This window comes from Pimephales promelas, chromosome 7 (genome assembly GCF_988280905.1).
Source record: "Pimephales promelas chromosome 7, fPimPro1.hap1.1, whole genome shotgun sequence".
Lineage (NCBI taxonomy): Eukaryota > Metazoa > Chordata > Actinopteri > Cypriniformes > Leuciscidae > Pimephales > Pimephales promelas.
This window is the reverse complement of record NC_142775.1, coordinates 26365947-26383609: the sequence shown is the minus strand read 5'-3', so window position 1 is coordinate 26383609 and position 17663 is coordinate 26365947. Positions and strand designations below refer to the sequence as shown.

At 39.6% G+C, this 17663-nt stretch overlaps 1 protein-coding gene across 1 annotated transcript in view; it reads left to right on the top strand.

Annotated features, from left to right (window-relative positions):
* xpo4 (exportin 4) overlaps window positions 1-17569 on the top strand; it is a 30009-nt gene extending 12440 nt beyond the window's left edge. Inside the window, exons 8-23 of the mRNA XM_039655789.2 lie at window positions 4754-4911; window positions 6551-6725; window positions 7581-7757; window positions 8071-8213; window positions 8292-8437; window positions 8659-8836; window positions 11659-11818; window positions 11999-12168; window positions 13633-13807; window positions 13937-14230; window positions 14387-14567; window positions 14659-14777; window positions 14897-15027; window positions 15209-15326; window positions 16058-16150; window positions 16292-17569. Coding sequence (XP_039511723.1) covers window positions 4754-4911; window positions 6551-6725; window positions 7581-7757; window positions 8071-8213; window positions 8292-8437; window positions 8659-8836; window positions 11659-11818; window positions 11999-12168; window positions 13633-13807; window positions 13937-14230; window positions 14387-14567; window positions 14659-14777; window positions 14897-15027; window positions 15209-15326; window positions 16058-16150; window positions 16292-16489 — 2616 coding nt within the window. The 3' untranslated portion in view covers window positions 16490-17569. The remainder of the gene's footprint in view (window positions 1-4753; window positions 4912-6550; window positions 6726-7580; window positions 7758-8070; window positions 8214-8291; window positions 8438-8658; window positions 8837-11658; window positions 11819-11998; window positions 12169-13632; window positions 13808-13936; window positions 14231-14386; window positions 14568-14658; window positions 14778-14896; window positions 15028-15208; window positions 15327-16057; window positions 16151-16291) is intronic.
* The last annotated feature ends 94 nt before the right edge of the window (window positions 17570-17663 follow it).

Sequence of the window (17663 nt, the reverse complement as noted above, 5' to 3'; positions counted from 1 at the left end):
AGAATACTGATCCAGTGCTGTTAGAATTGTACTAAGTAGCAAATCTGTTATGACCAATATTTATCTTATACCATCATTATCCAGAGTTTCTTTTTGATGTTACTGTTCGGTTTTAGATTGCTGATTAATGTTACCAGTCAAGAGCAGTGAATGTTTTTTTTTTTTCTTGTTAAAATAGTTTGATTAGGATTCCCCTATTAACCATTTTATTTGCATATTTGATCTGCTGAATGAAATAATTCCTTTCTTTGTGCACTATATTAAAGCAGCATAGACTATTATCTCCAGAAGATCATGTGTCATGCATGCATTCTGCACGGTACACCTTCAAGTCATTATAAATTCAGTCTAATGGGTCATTACATCTCACATCTCGCCTGTGAGACTCCGGTCATGATGTGTGGAACAATTCCGTCAGGTTACCCTCGGCATCAGTGATGCACATGCCAAATAGCGTTCCGCTCTTACTCCATTACCATTGCACGGTTTCCCTGAGGCATCTGCTGCCAAATAATGCTCTACTTTCCACCATCAGTCTTGGGTGGTTTCTACAGCACTATTAGATGTTACTTTCCTTCACTCTGCTGCTCAGGAATGAGTATACAAGGTGCCAATATGCTGCTTCATCATTCATGCCTTTTCTGAGAAGAGGCTGCAATCTGTAAACTGGTGACAAACTGCACCGTCTTAACAAAGGTCATTCTGTTGACCTGGAGGTCAAGGGCTGTTCAAACATAAGTGTCTCATTTGTCTTTTATGGCATATGGTGTTATGGGTTCGAAGCGCACTGAAATACCAGATATATAGTTTGCCTTTGTTTTTTCACATGCATGTTGGATTCTAAAGTGTATTACATTTATTTGCATATTACATTTATTTTTATTTCCTTTTTACATGTGGTTTCATAATATGTACAGGATAAATATACTGTTAACAAGAACCAAGGAAAGTTAATCAGTATTATGCCCATTTTTTATTCCTATTTAACTTTGACATTAAAGTATGTTATTGTTGTCAAAATGCCATTTTAAATTGTCTGTGGTTCAGTGTTGTAAAATATCAAACATCCAATTTAGTAAATACTCAGAAGTAAAAGTAAAGAAGGACATTTATAATGTTACAAAAGAAAGCTGTTCTTTTGAACTTTCAACAAATCCTGAAAACATATATTGCGTTTTTTTTTCTTCCAATAATATTAAGCAGCTCGATTGTTTTCAACATTGATAATAATAATATAATAAATGTTTATTGAGCATCTAATCGGCATATTAGCATGATTTCTGAAGAATCATGTGACCCTGAGGATTGGAGTAATGATGCTGAAAAGCAAGCTTTTTCCTGTGATGGAAAATTCCATCACAGGAATAAATTACATTTTAAAATATTACAATAAAAAAATAGGGATTTTAAGTTAAATGTAATTTTAATGCTGCCTTGGTGAGCTTAAGAGACTTCTTTTAAAAACACTACAATTTTAACAATACCAGAGTTTTGAATTGTAGTGTAAATATTGGCTTCTTGACATTTCTATTGACAGTACAATATAGAATAGGTGAAGATAGAGAGGTGAACAAGACCAGGAACAATTGCAAACCAGATTCGAACAGATTCAGAACACTTGCATTAGTGTTTAGACCATGACTCTTATAGAATGCAAAATACATTTGGTATTGAATGAGTTTGGCGCTGAGCATGATGTTCAGTGGTTTTGTGCTGGTCTCTTGGGGTGTTGTTTGGGCCATGTGATATTTAGTGGTATTTACAGTGAGTGAGGGGAATGTTTTTGTTAAAGGATGAAGAGTGGTCAGCTGTCACACCCTCTGTGTGTCTTTTCGAGTCTCCTTGTAGCTGTGTGTGGTGCGCTTGTTGTTTTTCTACGCCCATGCAGGGGGATCTGTGTGTGTAAGGGTAAATTATTGAAGGGGAGGGTGCGTGTGTCGGCCTGTCAGCGGTGTCTCTGTGTGTATGCTGGCCCGTCAGCTGTTGGTCCTCACTTCTCAGCTGTGCCCTGAACAGACGAGGGGGCGTCCAGACACGCGCTGCTGGGGTCAGAGGTGACCAGAGATGAGCTGCAGGATTAGACTATAAACCCTGGATTCAAAGCCCCTGTTAACAGCCTCAAATCCTCCCTCAGGTGGTCTGAGGAGGGGTCTCTTATTCTGCCTCTTTGATTGCGTCTCAGAAGTTTGAAAACTTGCTGAGCAGAGAAAATGAAGCATAACTTAAAATAAATCTCATTTGCTCTTTGCACCTAATAAAGCCATAGCTGTGCTAACATTTTCCTACCAGCCAAACAGACTGAAGGGTGTTTTTGTTTGTGGTTTTAGTTTAGGTTTGTTCTTACACCCTGTCTTCACATGCACTCACTCATTTAGTAACAAACAGTCACATTTTTATGCATCCATAAAATGGGTGAAACTAAGAAACCGTGTCTGTGTCACATTTTTGAAAAAAGAAGAAAATATATTGTATTACCAAAAAAATAAGCATATTAAATGTAGGACCTTAAGATTTCTGTCTTGTGACATTTTATTTTCATGACAGTCCCCGGAATTCTCATTACAGTGCAGATATTTGACTTTTTTTTTAAGAATGATTCCCATTATTTTCAGTATTTATTCTCATTATAGTATTTATAAAATGTACATTTAAAGAATTATTTATGTATTATATATAATTTGTTTTATAAATTCTTTTTTTGAGATTCAATATAGTATTTTTATTGTAAATACTGTTTCAAAAATGATTTCATAAAGATTTCTTTTTGTTTAATTTATTAAATTTGTATTTCAGCAATGAGAATGAGACCATTTATTCATTTGAGAATGTCAATTAAAACAAATAAATATCAGTTCCTTGGCATTTATTGTATTTTGATTTATTTAGTATGCATTCTTTTATAGTTTATTTTGGGCCGCACCTTTTATTCTTGACAAGTTTCATGAGAGTCACCCACATGTTTAGCGCTAGGCAAAGAGTTTTAGAAGCTGAGATCAGATTCTGACTCAGAGCATGTGCGTGGTTTGTTTATGGTATAAACACAATCAGGGCTTGTTATGGCACTTTGAGTATAACGCTGTCGTAAGGTGATTGATTGTAGCCTCTGATTTTGTAACAGGATCTGAACACGCTGAATGCAGCTGGAGAAATGAGCAGTGAGAATAGAAAGCAGGAGAAGGTCTAATCCTCCCCGTGGACAGACACAAGGCTTTGTCTTTTCTCTATTAATAGGTCTGCCTGCCTCTTTTCACTCTCGCATTCATTTTGGAGAGCTACCTTGTCTTGTTTTGATTTAGACGCCCCCTGCCAGACTCTAACTATAGTCTGACTCAAGGCGATTGGCATAGTTTACATGGCGTGGATGTTCTTTAGTGCAGCTGTTTTTACAGAGCATGCTGCTCGCAAAGCATTGGCCTTGTACTCTTTTCTTTCTTCTCTCATTCCCTCTTTCCCTATCCAGTTCTCTCTGTCATCTGCCCCCCACTCCCCTCCTCCCTCTTTCTCTCTCTCTCTCTCTCTCTCTCTCTCACTCTCCCTCCCTCTCCCTCTCTTCTTCAGCTCAGAGGATGATTTCACACCGCTCTAGCAGACAGGGCTGTGCTATGGTGTGTTAGCGTTAGCACTTTGCCCAGTGGCTGATGTTCATCCGTGTATCTGTAGGAGGTGGTATGTGTTGAGGAAATGCCACTTTAGGTTCATCCACATTCTTCCAGATCATTCAGAGGGCTTCATCCGACTCTGTGCACCTCTTCGCACAGCATCTCCACCAGAACGTCTGGTGAACAGACGAGCGAGAGTAAGATTCCAGGGATTTGGGAAAGAAAAAGAGCAAAGGAGTGTGCCAAACAACCATATGTGCTGGAGACTTGAGTCAGTCCGCTCAGAAACGTTAGCCGTCTCTTTGACCATGTAGCTCTCGCTTTATGCCGCACGTCCTCGTGAACCCGTCGGACTGGATTGGTGTTTGAGAAGCCGATCTGATTGATTGGCTTGGGTTGAGGCGGCCAGGTGTTTTGTTCCGTGGCAAGAAGCTATAGTTTTGCCGTTGGCGAAGGTGAGGGCTATTCCACAATTTTCCTCCGTTCATTATTCCACTGAGCAGAAGGTTTCAGAGACTTGCGTGAGATGAGAAATCAAAGACAGACCTGTGTATCTGTGCGTAAGAGAGAGCAGAAGAAAAAGGAGAGAGAGAGAGAGACGCAAAGTATGTTTTTATATGTCAATGAGAGAGGCTTTTCTCTGTGATTCAGAGAGACTGTGTGAGCTCCGCAGCCCGTGTGTTTTGTCAGCTGCCCATGGGCCGGTCTGCAGTTCCTCCTGGACTCTTTGAGGGGGCCTGTCTGGTTTCAACACTAGAATATACCTACAGTCACTTATGCGTTCTCTCCAACCTCCACTGCTTCTATTCTCTCTTTTATACGCTCATTATGATATGATATATCGTGTCTCCTGAGGAGAAGCGTTTCAGTCTGTTGGTGAGCTGCATGGATGTCGGTTTTGAAAGTTTATCGTTTGGTCCTTGGTTGGATGTCTTGATTTTTTTGTGTGGTCTCTATCAGTTAGTCAATGAAGACATTGCAATCTACTCTCTGAGTTCATAGGAAAATCAGTTTTAAAAAGATGAAGAGATGATCCGATACCAGACATGCTCCTTTTATGGTGATTTTGAAAATAGGATTGGTTTACGTCAGCGAAATGAGTCATGAAATGGCACTTGTTTCAGCCCATCTCTCTTGTTTTCTCTGTCTTGTAGGTGCACAGGAAGATCAGAGAGGACTCGGACATGGCACAGGATTCCCTTCAGTGCCTAGCCCAGCTGGCCTCCATGCATGGCCCCATCTTCCCTGATGAGAACGCTCAGGTGACCTACCTGGCCCACCTGGTAGAGGGATTGCTCAACATGATCAATGGGTGCGTTTCTCTGAGACCTTCGGTCATGTGCTGCACTGTGTGCTTGATGTGCTTCCTATTCACAAACGTATTTTTTGAATTGTAAGATCACTGCATAGTAGTTGTCTAATGTACATATGAAAACACGCCTAGGTCACATTTCATCCCACAAACATTTTAATCCATAAAATAAATCATATTGTGTGTTGTTATTTTAAGACCATTGATTAAAAAAAAGTACAGCAATGCAAAACAAGTCCATACCTTTTTTTTTTTTGGGGGGGGGGGGGGGTTAAAAATGATACAAAATACATATTTTATAAAATACATAACCAGCCAGTGTTCAAAACTGTCTGCTTGCCTTAGCTCGATTCAAAGCGTTAAGCTTGTAATAATGTTTTTAATTCCAGTGGAACTGGTGGATTTCCACGGGAGATTCGAGCATGTCTTTGCGCCGTTAATGTTCAACAGTATCCACATCTGCGACAGCCTCACACTATCCTCAAACATTGTCTTCATCTGCGCTGTGCCACGTCGAGGGTTTTGAAGTACAACTCGCGTAAAGTTGATAATTCCGCAAATGACTGCAATTGCAAATTTCGAATAGAGATGGCGACAAAGAGGAAAAAGGCTGGACTTCAGCTTTAATGACCTTAAAAATATAGGATTAATTATTTTATGTAAAATGTAATTTCATTCTTTTGATTTTTGAGGATATGACCCAGGCGTATTCTTGACAGGGAGATTCTACCAAAGAGCAGGGTTAGAAAATTAAAAAACTACTAACCCATATAATTAGAGTCTGGGAGCAAAAATGCCCCTGAAGTGCTTGGTTAAATAAATAAAAATATTACTACTACTGTTCTCCATTTATGTTCATAGAATGACATATCTTATTTATTTATTCATTTACTTGAGTAGTTTATGCTAGAAACATAAATGGAGAAAAAATTTACTTATAATGCAAGTCCTTTCTGGGGCTCAAAATTATAAATTAGTTAAGTTTTGACACTGTTGGCATAGTTCTGCAAGTACCCACATTGTAAATTCTCGAATGTCTATAAAGATGGATTGATGTCTCCGCCGCTTTAAATAACACACACATTCTCTCATACACTGCTGTTTGGAATTTGAGAACAAGTAGGCGTAGTGAGTCGGGGTCTCTTTCTCCCCACTCCTCCCTCTCTCTGTCTCTGCCATTCTGTAATCACCTATTCCTGGAGCATTTTTCCAGTTGCATCATCGGAAAACCATGCGGCAGGTCTGCCAATCTGCCGTGATTGAACTTTTCTGCTTACAATTTAAATCCATCTGATATGGGTTAAAGCCGCAGTTGGGAGCGTAAAGAAAGGCAGACCTCGACTGCTCTTTCTGAGGGAAAAAACTCTTGTGTTCCCAGAATCCATGTAGTGTGCCAGCACAACGGCAGGTCGATGTTGTGGTTGAAATCACAAGTCTCCCTTCATAGCAGCTGAGGTATTTGTGCTTATAGACAAAGATTTTCAGTGAAACTGAAACACCGGTCATGAAACCGGACCACTGCAGGCTGATGCTCTATCTTACACTTCCGGATACACTTCCAGGTTGTGGGAAGACCCTCTAAGGGACAGGATTGCCACTGTAAGTACATTATTGTTCTGTCTTTTTCACCCTCTGACAGGATTGAGATTGAAGATTCAGAGGCCGTGGGTATCTCCAGCATCATCAGTAACCTCATCAGCACATTTCCCCGAAGCGTTCTGACCGCCCTCCCAAACGAACTCTTCGCCTCTTTCATTAACTGTCTCACTCTGCTCACATGTTCCTTTGGTCGCAGCGCCGCCCTTGAGGAGGTGGTGAGTACTGCTTTTGTGTCACAACAGACTCCAATCACACTTTAGAGAGTAACTGAGGTCTGTGAATAATGTCAAACTCATTATTTTTTTTATACTGCTACTGCTCTGTCACAGCAGACTTTTTATTGTATTTAAAGGAAAAATAAAACTATTTAACCAGAGTACTTTTTCACACCCATATTTTACGGCTGGACACTTAAGTTTCACATGTTTTTATTAGTTTGCGGTTGGTTTGTTTGGTTTTTTTTTTTTGTACGATTTATTAAGTTTGGGTTGGAAGATTTTTTTTTTTTGATTTTTATTTTTTATTTTAAATCTCTTATGCTCCTCAAGACTGCATTTGTTTGATTTACAAATAGAGCAAAACAGTAATATTGTGAAATACTGCAATTTAAAATAACTGTTATCAGTTGAAAACAGTTGTGCTGCTTAATATTTTTGTTGAAACTGTGGTATGTTTGAGGACTTTTAGATGCATAGAAAGTAATAAATACAAAAACAGCATTTATTTGATAGAAATCTTTTAAAACATAATCAATTGATTGCATCCTCTCTGAATAATAGTGTTAAAAAAGCTTACCTGACCCAACCTTTTAAACAGTAGCATATATTAGTATTTAAAAAATGTTCAGTATATGGTCATGAATCACACAAAAATGTATGTAATTATTATTATAATGTATATAGCAGGTACTATTAAAAATAATATGTACATTTAAGCTTTTTAACATCAGGGTAACAATGTATACACATTAAATATTTGGATTCAATATTTTTATCTGGGCAATGTTCTTGGAATGTACCAAAGGGATGCATCATGTGACATTAAAATCACATCCGTATCTTTGTCTCAAGCTGGATAAGGATGACATGGTGTACATGGAGGCATATGATAAGCTGCTGGAGTCCTGGCTTACGTTAGTGCAGGAGGATGAGCACTTCCCCCGGGGCTGCTTCGTCCAGCCCGCTGTGCAGGTCTTCAACTCCTACATCCAGTGTCATCTCGCAGCTCCCGACGGCACGAGAAACCTGGTCAGAACAACTGCGTTTATTCACCTTCACACCCAAACACCGCTTTCTCACCATGTTAAATATTATCTGTTGTTAACATTGCCAAAATGTCTTTTACTTTCCAATTTATTGGTAATTTGTTGCTTTTCTAAGAATTTTTTGTTGTTGTTGACTTTGTGGTTTGCTTTTCATCTTAATTCAAATGGAAAAGTTTGAAACGCAACAAATGTCTAAAACTGATTTCCTTGAAAGAATCTCTCTCTGCCAGGGAATTTTTTGAAGGAAACACAGCCGCTCCCGCACATGGTTTTATTCATACGCTTTGTCTTTTTAGACTGCAAATGGTGTCGCTTCTCATGAAGAGGAAGAAATAAATGAGCTACAGGAGGACGACCGAGAGCTGTTCTCAGATCAGCTGGCCAGTATCGGCATGTTGGGCCGCATCGCTGCAGACCACTGTATACCTCTTCTCACAGGGTACAGAAACACATACTCCTCTTTAGAGAAACCGTTGTAATGACCACTGTGAGCCTTACATTTCCCATCTGTCTTCAGTTTGTTGGAGGACAGAGTCACACGGCTTCACGGGCAGCTCCAGAGACACCAACAGCACCTCATGGCAACTGCAGACCCAGGCACAGTGGACCGGAAAGTTCTAGATGACCTTTACGAAGACATTCATTGGCTCATATTAGTGTCAGGTCTGTGTCATCCTCAAAGGGAATAAGTTCACCCAAAAAATAACATTTTGTCATTATTGTTTCTCGCTCGTTTTCACTCACAAATGTGAGTAGCATGTTTAACCTCATATATCTATACAGGTTTCCATTCAATCAGGTAATTTTATTGTGTCAGGTTAAACCTCAGTGTTCATTCATACACAACTGGACATTATTTCTGAAGTCTTATGGTGTTTTAACAGGCTACCTCTTGGCTGATGACCCTCAGGGTGAGACACCAATGATACCTTCAGAAGTGATGGAGTACTCTATCAAACACTCGACTGAAGTTGATATCAACACTACACTGCAGCTCCTCGGCTCTCCTGGAGAGAAGGCCACCTCCATCCCAGGATGCAACAGGACAGATTCCGTTATCAGGTAAAGAGTCCTCACAGTAAACATGAGCCAGTGTGTCATTAATCTATAGAGAAGATTCAGGTTTGTTGATAATCACGCTATGATTTCCTTTCATTCCAATTTTTCAGGCAATATTATTCAGAAGGTTTCCTTTTTGTTCTTATTTTTTAGTTCTTTCAAGTTGATTCTGTGCACTGCATTGTACTAAGATACACCCTCACTTGTATGGGATCCTCATTAATGTAAATTATATGCGAGTGGTTTGATTTATCAAAAGCTTTCAATTTACTTTTTACAACCATGAAGATGATATTTGCCAAATTTTGGCTGTAGGAGTTGGTTGACTGTTTTTTCGAAAATCTAGTTGGGTTGGAAATCACTGATCACCACATGTTAAACTTGAATCAACTTTCTACATTAAGTTCAAAAGTTATTAGTGAAAATGGATGTGAAATTTGATAGTGACTTTAGAGCAGGGGTGGGGAACATTGATCCTGGCGGGCCACAGTCCTGCAGAGTTTAGCTCCAACCCTGAAAAAAACTTTTAGCTGCGTGTAACTTCAGTAATCCTTAACACCTTGATTAGCTTCAGGTATTTTTGATTTAGAGTTAGAGCTAAACTCTGCAGGACAGTGGCCCTCCAGGATCAACGTTCCCCATCCCTGCTTTAGAGGGACAGACCCCATATTTGATCAAATGACTTTTCATAATGTACCCTATAAGTGTGCCAAATTTAATATTTTTTTTAGGAAGATGCCATGGTAAAAATGAACATACAGTAGGTTTGTAGAGTGCTTTGCCTCTTAATATAGATGCTTGTCATAATTGTTTCTAGTAGATGGAGTATAAAAATACACTACACTGTCAGTTTTTTCCTCCTCTTTTGTTACACCCATCTATTTTGCACAACATTCTCTTCTTTTATACATTTGCCACAGAGATTCATAATAGAATAGGGGCCAGACTTACTAACAGCTTGTGCCAGCTTAATGCTCTTTTGGCGTTAACAAAATACTGTCAGGACTTACTGAAGACATGCAGTAAAAAAATTGTGCTCAAGGCATGGACAAGGTTGTTTTTGCGGCTGACATTATTGCATATGTAGTTTCCCATTCGGACACAATATTTACGGGAGGAGAGTATTTGAAGGAAGGATGCGAGGTGATTTGCTAAGGTTTGCACTCATTTATTTACTGTTATTTGGGCCATTATTTACCGCCCATTATTTATTTTTGATCAAATAATTACAGCCTTGGTGAGAATAAGAGACGAGCATAAAACAAGCAAACCTATTATCCAGCCAGCTGTTGGCTGATTTTGCTGTCTACAGTAACAATGACTTGGTGATTTAAGCCTCCTCATATTTAAAGTTTATTACTCAGAAATGCTGCTGGAGTGAGCAGGCTTGGTGTAGCACAGGCCGTTTGATCTGCAGTTCGTTCGCCCAGCGGGGAATGCCCTGGCACGTGCCCAGCAAGGCCTGCCACGCGAACAGCAGCCCTCTAGTGGCCCCGGCGCCCGCCAATCCTGCAACACCACTCCCCACACATTATTCAATTAGAGTCAGGCCAGGTGCCACTCAGAGCCCAGGGTCATAGGGGAGTGTGTTCAGAAGCTATTTCCTTGTTGATTTTTTTTTTCTCTCTTCTTTCTTTTTCCTCAAGGTCTATGTGCACTGTTGTTATATTAAAGGCTTTTTTGTGTGTAAAATTATGTATTTTTATTGTTTTATTATTGATTTTAGTTATTATTATTATTAAATAACAACAATAATAATATAAGAAATAAGATAAAATAAGAAAATAAAATAAGAAAAAGAAAATGTAAATAATAAAACGAATTAAAATGTTATTAAATGTTGTACGTGCACACACACACACACACACACACACACACACATATATATATATATATATATATATATATATAACTTAATAATTAACTAGTATTTTTTTTTTTTTTTATTAAAAATAATTTGAATGGGGAAGGATCAAGGGACATGTTCTGCTTAAACACACACAGGGTTTTTTTCCCCTGGCATTTCCAAGTAGATATTTGATCTGATTCTAATCTGATTGGAATGGGGTACAGACTGTGAATTGAATGAATAGTGTAATTTTAATGATGTAGAAGCTGTTTATGTGGTTACTGGTAGGGTCTCATAGAGACCTAGTGGCATTGTCAGTAAAAATCTGCCTGTAATCTGATTTGGTCTTAATGGATGGAGTTATTCCAAAATTGTGGAATGGGATAGAGGTGAGGATTGAAAGATTGGAAGGGCGCAGAGTTGATGGGTAGGGGAGGGATGGAGAATTTGAATGGGGGGCGATGTGGAGGTCAAAGGATTTGGAGAGACCGTAGGCTGGTGATGGGTGGGTGAAAGCAAGCAGACTGTAGAGGATTTGGAAAGACAGTGGGCCAAGGGATTGTGTTTCCCAATAACAGGCACCAACCCCGCAGCTCTGAAATGTCAGTGGGGTTTTATCTTCACAAACAATGTGAAACATTTAATGGTGCTGCACTTCACGGGGAGCGTGGGATATCTGTCTTCCAGGACAGTAAGCTGCTATAATCCCTTTCTTGTGTCCTCTTTCTTTACCAGTGGAGGTGTGAAGGAATGATACCGTTTGTTATTGTGGGCCTTTGTTGAGTCTCGAAGCATCTAGACAGAACTGCCATGAACTCCTTTCCAACCCCTCTGCCATTTCTCACACTTGTTTTTTCTTCTCCCTTCATTTTCCTGCAAAGAACAGATTGTCATTCTATTTCAGGTTGTTCTGCTGGCAGTTGACTCGTATATTTAGCTACATTTACACTTCCATTTCTCGATCTCTCTGTCACAGGTTGTTATCGGCGGTGCTAAGAACATCAGAGGTGGAATCTCGGGCTACGAGAGCGAGTCTCACTGGGCTCCTGAGTCCTCAGATGGGCAAAGACATTGTCTGGTTTCTTCGGCGCTGGGCCAAGACATACCTGCTGGTGGACGAGAAACTCTACGGCCAAGTGAGTTGCCAAAATGAGGTTGATTGATGTATGGAAACAGCAGGCACGATGTCTGAATAAAGCATTTTGGGATCCCTGTTTGGATCTGTTTAGAAATCAGACAGATTCCTGGAACACAACCTAGACATTTTTGTATGACATTTTATCTCTTCTTCTGTGTGTTTGTCTTCTCTTCTTTAGATCAGTATGCCCCTCAGCACAGCGTTTGGAGCAGATACTGAGGGGGCGCAGTGGATTGTGGGATATCTGTTGGAGAAAGTGATCAATAATCTGTCAGTGTGGAGCTCTGAGCCTGAGCTGGCTAATGACACTGTGGAGCTGCTAGTGACTCTGGTTGAGAAGAGAGAGAGGTTTGTGTCTGCCTGCTGGAGTAATGTGTATGAGAGCTAAATATGTGTCTAATTAGCTAAGCGCCCTGCAGGACAGCTGCTCACTGACAGGCTCAAGGGACCCAGTGGTTTGTGCTGATGTCTTCATATACCTTCAGTTGAGACGAGACCAAATGATTTTAATGAGCCCCACCTGCTGGTGGAATTATGGCATTGCATCTGAAAGTCTAGAGTACATGAATAAATAGAAATTAAATTCACTATAAATTGCACTCTGTATCATTGCAAATCTTTTTTTAAGCAATTACATTGAAGGAATAATTTCACACTCAAGTCATTCTAAACCCATTAACAAGAGACTCTAAAGGGATAGTTCACCCAAAAATGTCGTTCCAAACCAGTAATTCCTCGGTTCAACTTCGGAACACAAAATAAGATATTTTTTTATGAAATCCGAGAGCTTTCTGATCCATTTTTTTAGCACAAAAAGTATTGTTGATCCTTCCTAATATTAAGGTTGAACTTCTTTTAGTCACATGGACTATTTTAACAATGTCTTAACTACCTTACTAGGCCTTGAAATTGTTAACAACGTTGCAGTTCATGGGGAGTGGGGGTCAGAAAGCTCTTGGATTTCATCAAAAATATCTTAATTTATGTTCTGAAGATGAACAAAGGTCTTATGGATTTGGAACGATATGAAGGTGAGTAATGAGACAATTTTCATTTTTGGGTGAACAGAATGCAGCTCTTTTCCATTAAGGTATTGTCGAGCACACACACAAAAAAAAAAAACACCATGATTGTTGTACATACGACTTGTTTACTATATTCTAATTCTTCCATAAGAAAGTCCATTGTCACTCTTTAATCTCATTCAAATACCTACCATTCAAAGGTTTGGGTTTGCAAGATTTTTTGAAAAGTTTTGCTAAAGCTGCATTTATTTTATCAAAAACACAGTAAAACTGTAATATTGTTAAATACTGTTACAAATTAAATTATTTTTACTATTTTAAAACATTTACTCCAATATTCCAGTCTTCAGTGTCACATGATCCTTCAGAAATTATTCTAAATTATGTTGATATGCTCCTCAAGAAACATTTCTTATTATAAATGTTCAAAACAGTTGTGCTGCTTTAATATTTTTGTGGAAGATACATTTATTACAGGATTTTTTTTAGAAATACAATTCTTGTAAAGTTATACGTTTACTGTTAATGTAATGCATCCCTGCTGCAAAAAAGTATTTTACTGAGCCCAAACTTTTGAATGCTAGTGTATGAGCATATTCAAACTTGGCATGTCTTGCATATCTCATCAATAATATCAATTCAACACATTTGAGCGTCATACAGGTCTGTAATTCATGATTTCTGGGTGAACTATTCCTTAAGCTGTTCAATAAAATCTGCTCACATGATGATGTATAAGTTTGTCTTGTATATCTGTTTATCTTAACTTTCCTCTCTCACGTTTCAGGGCGAACATTGTTGTGCAGTGTGAGAACTGGTGGAACTTGGCTAAGCAGTTTGCCAGTCGCAGTCCTCCCTTACATATGCTGTCCAGCTCAGTCCAGCGGACTCTGATGAAGGCTCTGGTCCTGGGCGGCTTTGCTCACATGGATTCTGATACCAAACAGCAATACTGGGCTGAGGTCAGAAAAAAAATGATTCTAGAGAAATGTTTTGAAGGAAGCCCAAGAATTATTGCTGATGAGAACACAAGATAAAGCAGGAGTTTATACAAATGCTGCCTCATTACTCTTTTTGTCTCTGCACTGCAGGTACTGCATCCACTTCAGCAGCGCTTCCTAAACCTCATTAACCAAGAGAACTTCGCTCAGATCTGTCAAGAGGAGGCTGTGAAGCAGGAGATTGTGGCCACTCTGGAAGCTCTGTGCGGCATAGCTGAAGCAACGCAGATCGACAACGTCTCATCTCTCTTCAGCTTCCTCATGGACTTCCTGTCCAGCTGCATCGGCCTCATGGAGGTCTACAGAAACTCACCGGAAACGGTCAACCTCATCATAGAGGTGTTTGTGGAAGTGGCTCACAAACAAATCTGCTACTTGGGGGAGGTGAGACATTCACGCTTGCATTGATTCTGTGACCACACATTTCACATTTTGGATATATTCTTCCACGTGCACTATTTGCCTTGCGTTATATACAATGTATATACATCCTAAATGTATTTTATGATTTTTGAGCACACCCTGTCTCTTTCTCCACAGACTAAGTCTATGAAACTGTACGAGGTGTGCTTGACCTTGCTCCAGGTCTACTCTAAGAACAATCTGGGGCGCAAGAGACTAGATGTGGCCGGAGAGGAGGATCAGTACCAGGACCTTCTGCTTATCATGGAGCTCCTCACCAACCTGCTGTCCAAAGAGTTCATCGACTTTAGCGACACCGGTACGAGCGCTCATTCACGATTAACATTATTCACGTTGTACCTCGTGAGTCACTTCGTGTGAGATAAAGAGTAATTGTGTTATGTGTGCAGATGAGGTGTTTCGCGGGCAGGAGCAGAGTTCCGGTGCTGGACGGGCTGTATCTGCTGCTGATGTGGTGCTGTATGGGGTGAATATTGTGCTGCCCCTCATGTCTCAGGACTTGCTTAAGGTACAACTTTCAACCTGTATTTTGATAAATACTCAGATGTTCATTACAAACACAGATGTTTGAAGTAAAAGGTGCAGTGCTGTTCTGAAATACTCTCTTCATCTGTGTCTTGTACCCAGTTCCCGTCTCTGTGTAACCAGTATTATAAGCTCATCACCTTCATCTGTGAGATTTTCCCAGAGAAGATTCCTCAGTTGCCTGAGGAACTCTTCAAAAGTCTCATGTGCTCACTGGAGCTGGGCATGACCTCGTATCCTTGCTGTTTTTGTGTACGCATAAAAAAAGTCTGTTTATAGTTATGTTTTCATGTTAATTTTTAATGAAGTATGTGCTTGCTAAGCATATTGTGTTGGATTTCACTGACTTCATTGAGAGTTTTTGTTGAATTATGGTGTCTATGGCCTTGTGTTTTTCCTTAACACACACTGCAGGATGAGCTCAGAGATCAGTCAGCTGTGTCTTGAGGCTCTGTCCCCATTGGCTGAGCAGTGTGCCAAGACACAGGAAAAGGACACACCCCTATTTATTGCCACACGACATTTCCTTAAAGTGAGTCAACAGGTTTATAACAGGCTATGTCTAAAAAAGAAACTGTGGCTAATTTAATGCAGATACACACTATTGTTAAAGTTTGGAGTGTACAATTTTTTTTTGTCTCTCTGCTCACCAGCACTTAATTTATTTGATTGAAAACATGCAGTAAAAAAATAAAATTGTGAAATATTATTTATGTTTTCTACTTTAATAGATTTTAAAATGTAATTTATTTATTTTTAACAGAATTTTTAGCATCATTATTCCAGTCTTCAGTCACATGATCTTTCCAAAATTATTCTGTGCTGATTTTGCTGCTCAAGAAACATTTGTTATTAGCATTGTACTTGATATTTTTTCTAGAAAGTGTGAACATTTTAGAATAGAAGTTTATCCAAAGAACAAATTTTATTTGAAACTGAAATCTTTTGTAACATTTATTGATGTCTTTATCACCTGATTAATTTAATGCATTCTTGCTGAATAAAAGTATTCATTTCTTTTCTTTTATTTTGTCTCACTGACCCCAAATATTTAAACTGTAGAATACTTCAAACAACAGCAAAAGAGAACATTTAACTGAAGTGAACACATTTTACTCAATATTTTCTCAGAATGTGGAAAAAAACAAAACAAGATCCAATGGGTCACTAACCTTCATTCTAATCTGTAATTGTCTGAGGTTAATACACATGTATAAAATATGTGAATTAATAATGTGTGCTCACTCTCTCTCCCCCCCATAGCTGGTGTTTGACATGCTTGTGCTCCAGAAGCACAACACTGAGATGACAGTAGCAGCTGGAGAAGCGCTTTATACACTAGTGTGCCTTCACCAGGTACACAGCATTGTTTAACTCAATAACATCAGCTGCAAAAGATAAATCTGACCTGGAAGTACATTTTATAATATTTTGAGTGGGTTTTAACAAAGAAACGCTTGATCTTGTGACATACTGATGTGATGGTGTTTGTCTTAGGCGGAGTACTCAGAGCTGGTGGAGACGCTGCTCTCCAATCAGAGGGATGCCGTGATCTACCAGCGGCTGGCAGACGCGTTCAACAACCTCACTGCCAGCAGCACGCCTCCAACCATGGACCGCAAACAGAAGGTGGCCTTCCTCAAGAGCCTGGAGGAGTTTGTTGCCAATGTGGGGGGGCTTCTGTGTGTCAAATAAACCACTTCCTCCTGCAACTGTCCACAGCAGCTTGCCCTCTCCACCCCCTCTACCACTCAGAGAAGCCTTTCACCATGCCAAACCATGGAGATGCTCAGCGCAGCACAGGCTGAGACGCCTATGGGCCTTCAGACACATGCCTCCAGAGAGAGGAGAGAGGCAGGCGAAGGCCGAGAGGGGGCGGCCAGTGGGCCATTATCATCTCGGTCTGATCTGATCGTTGTTTACTTTTCCACTGAGAGGTCCTCATAAGAACATTTATGAAGTGCAGCGGGGTAATCTTTCTGAAAACTGATCCCGTCATCCCCTTTACACACACACACACGCTGTCTTCTGCAGACGCTTCTCCTTGAGTGCCTTTGTATTTGGTTTCTCACAGCTCAGATCCAGCTGTGTCTACAGTGACAATAGAGCCGTGTGGTCCTGCACTCACGGTACTTAGGATTGTGAGCGGTGTTTGCCATGACAATGAAAAAGCCTTTCCCGATGAAACTTTGAATGCAGGAAGGCCCTTTTGGAAAACCAAATCACTTTTGTGTTAAGGGGTGTATATATTTTTGAAAAAGACAAAAAATGAAAGGATTTAAAAGGACTGAAAAGTTTTTATAAGATTATAGTTGACAGAACTTTGACTTTTTTATTACAACTTCAGCTGAATGAAAAGGGGGCTAGTTTGGAGTTTTCTTTTTGATTGATTGATTGGTTTGATTGATTGTAGTTTTACTCTTTGTCTTTATTTCACCCTGATTACAGCAGTATCACAGAAAGTGTTATTCAACAAAACTCATGTCTGAACAATTATGGACATTTCTCACATGGTCACCTGATGTTCACATCAAGGTTTTGATTTTCGACAATAAACTTCAACAGTGTTCCACTTACACTAGCAGATACACATACTCAGAATTGTGGAACAGTCAATGTTGCTGTAGCAATAAAATACCAAAAATGATTAGGGATGTCAGCTGTTTTATTCAGGGTGTTTGATGGTCCTTATTTCCATTGTTCAAAGCACTAATTGTTATTTCGGAATGCCTGAAATGATCTGTAAAGTGTATATAAACTTGATATAAAAAGTGAGTCAGCTTGCTTTGTTTACATTTTCAAAATTGTCTGTGAATTGTGTAGTCTGCTCTGGGAATATGGGCATGTGTACATGTTTCGCTATAGCGCG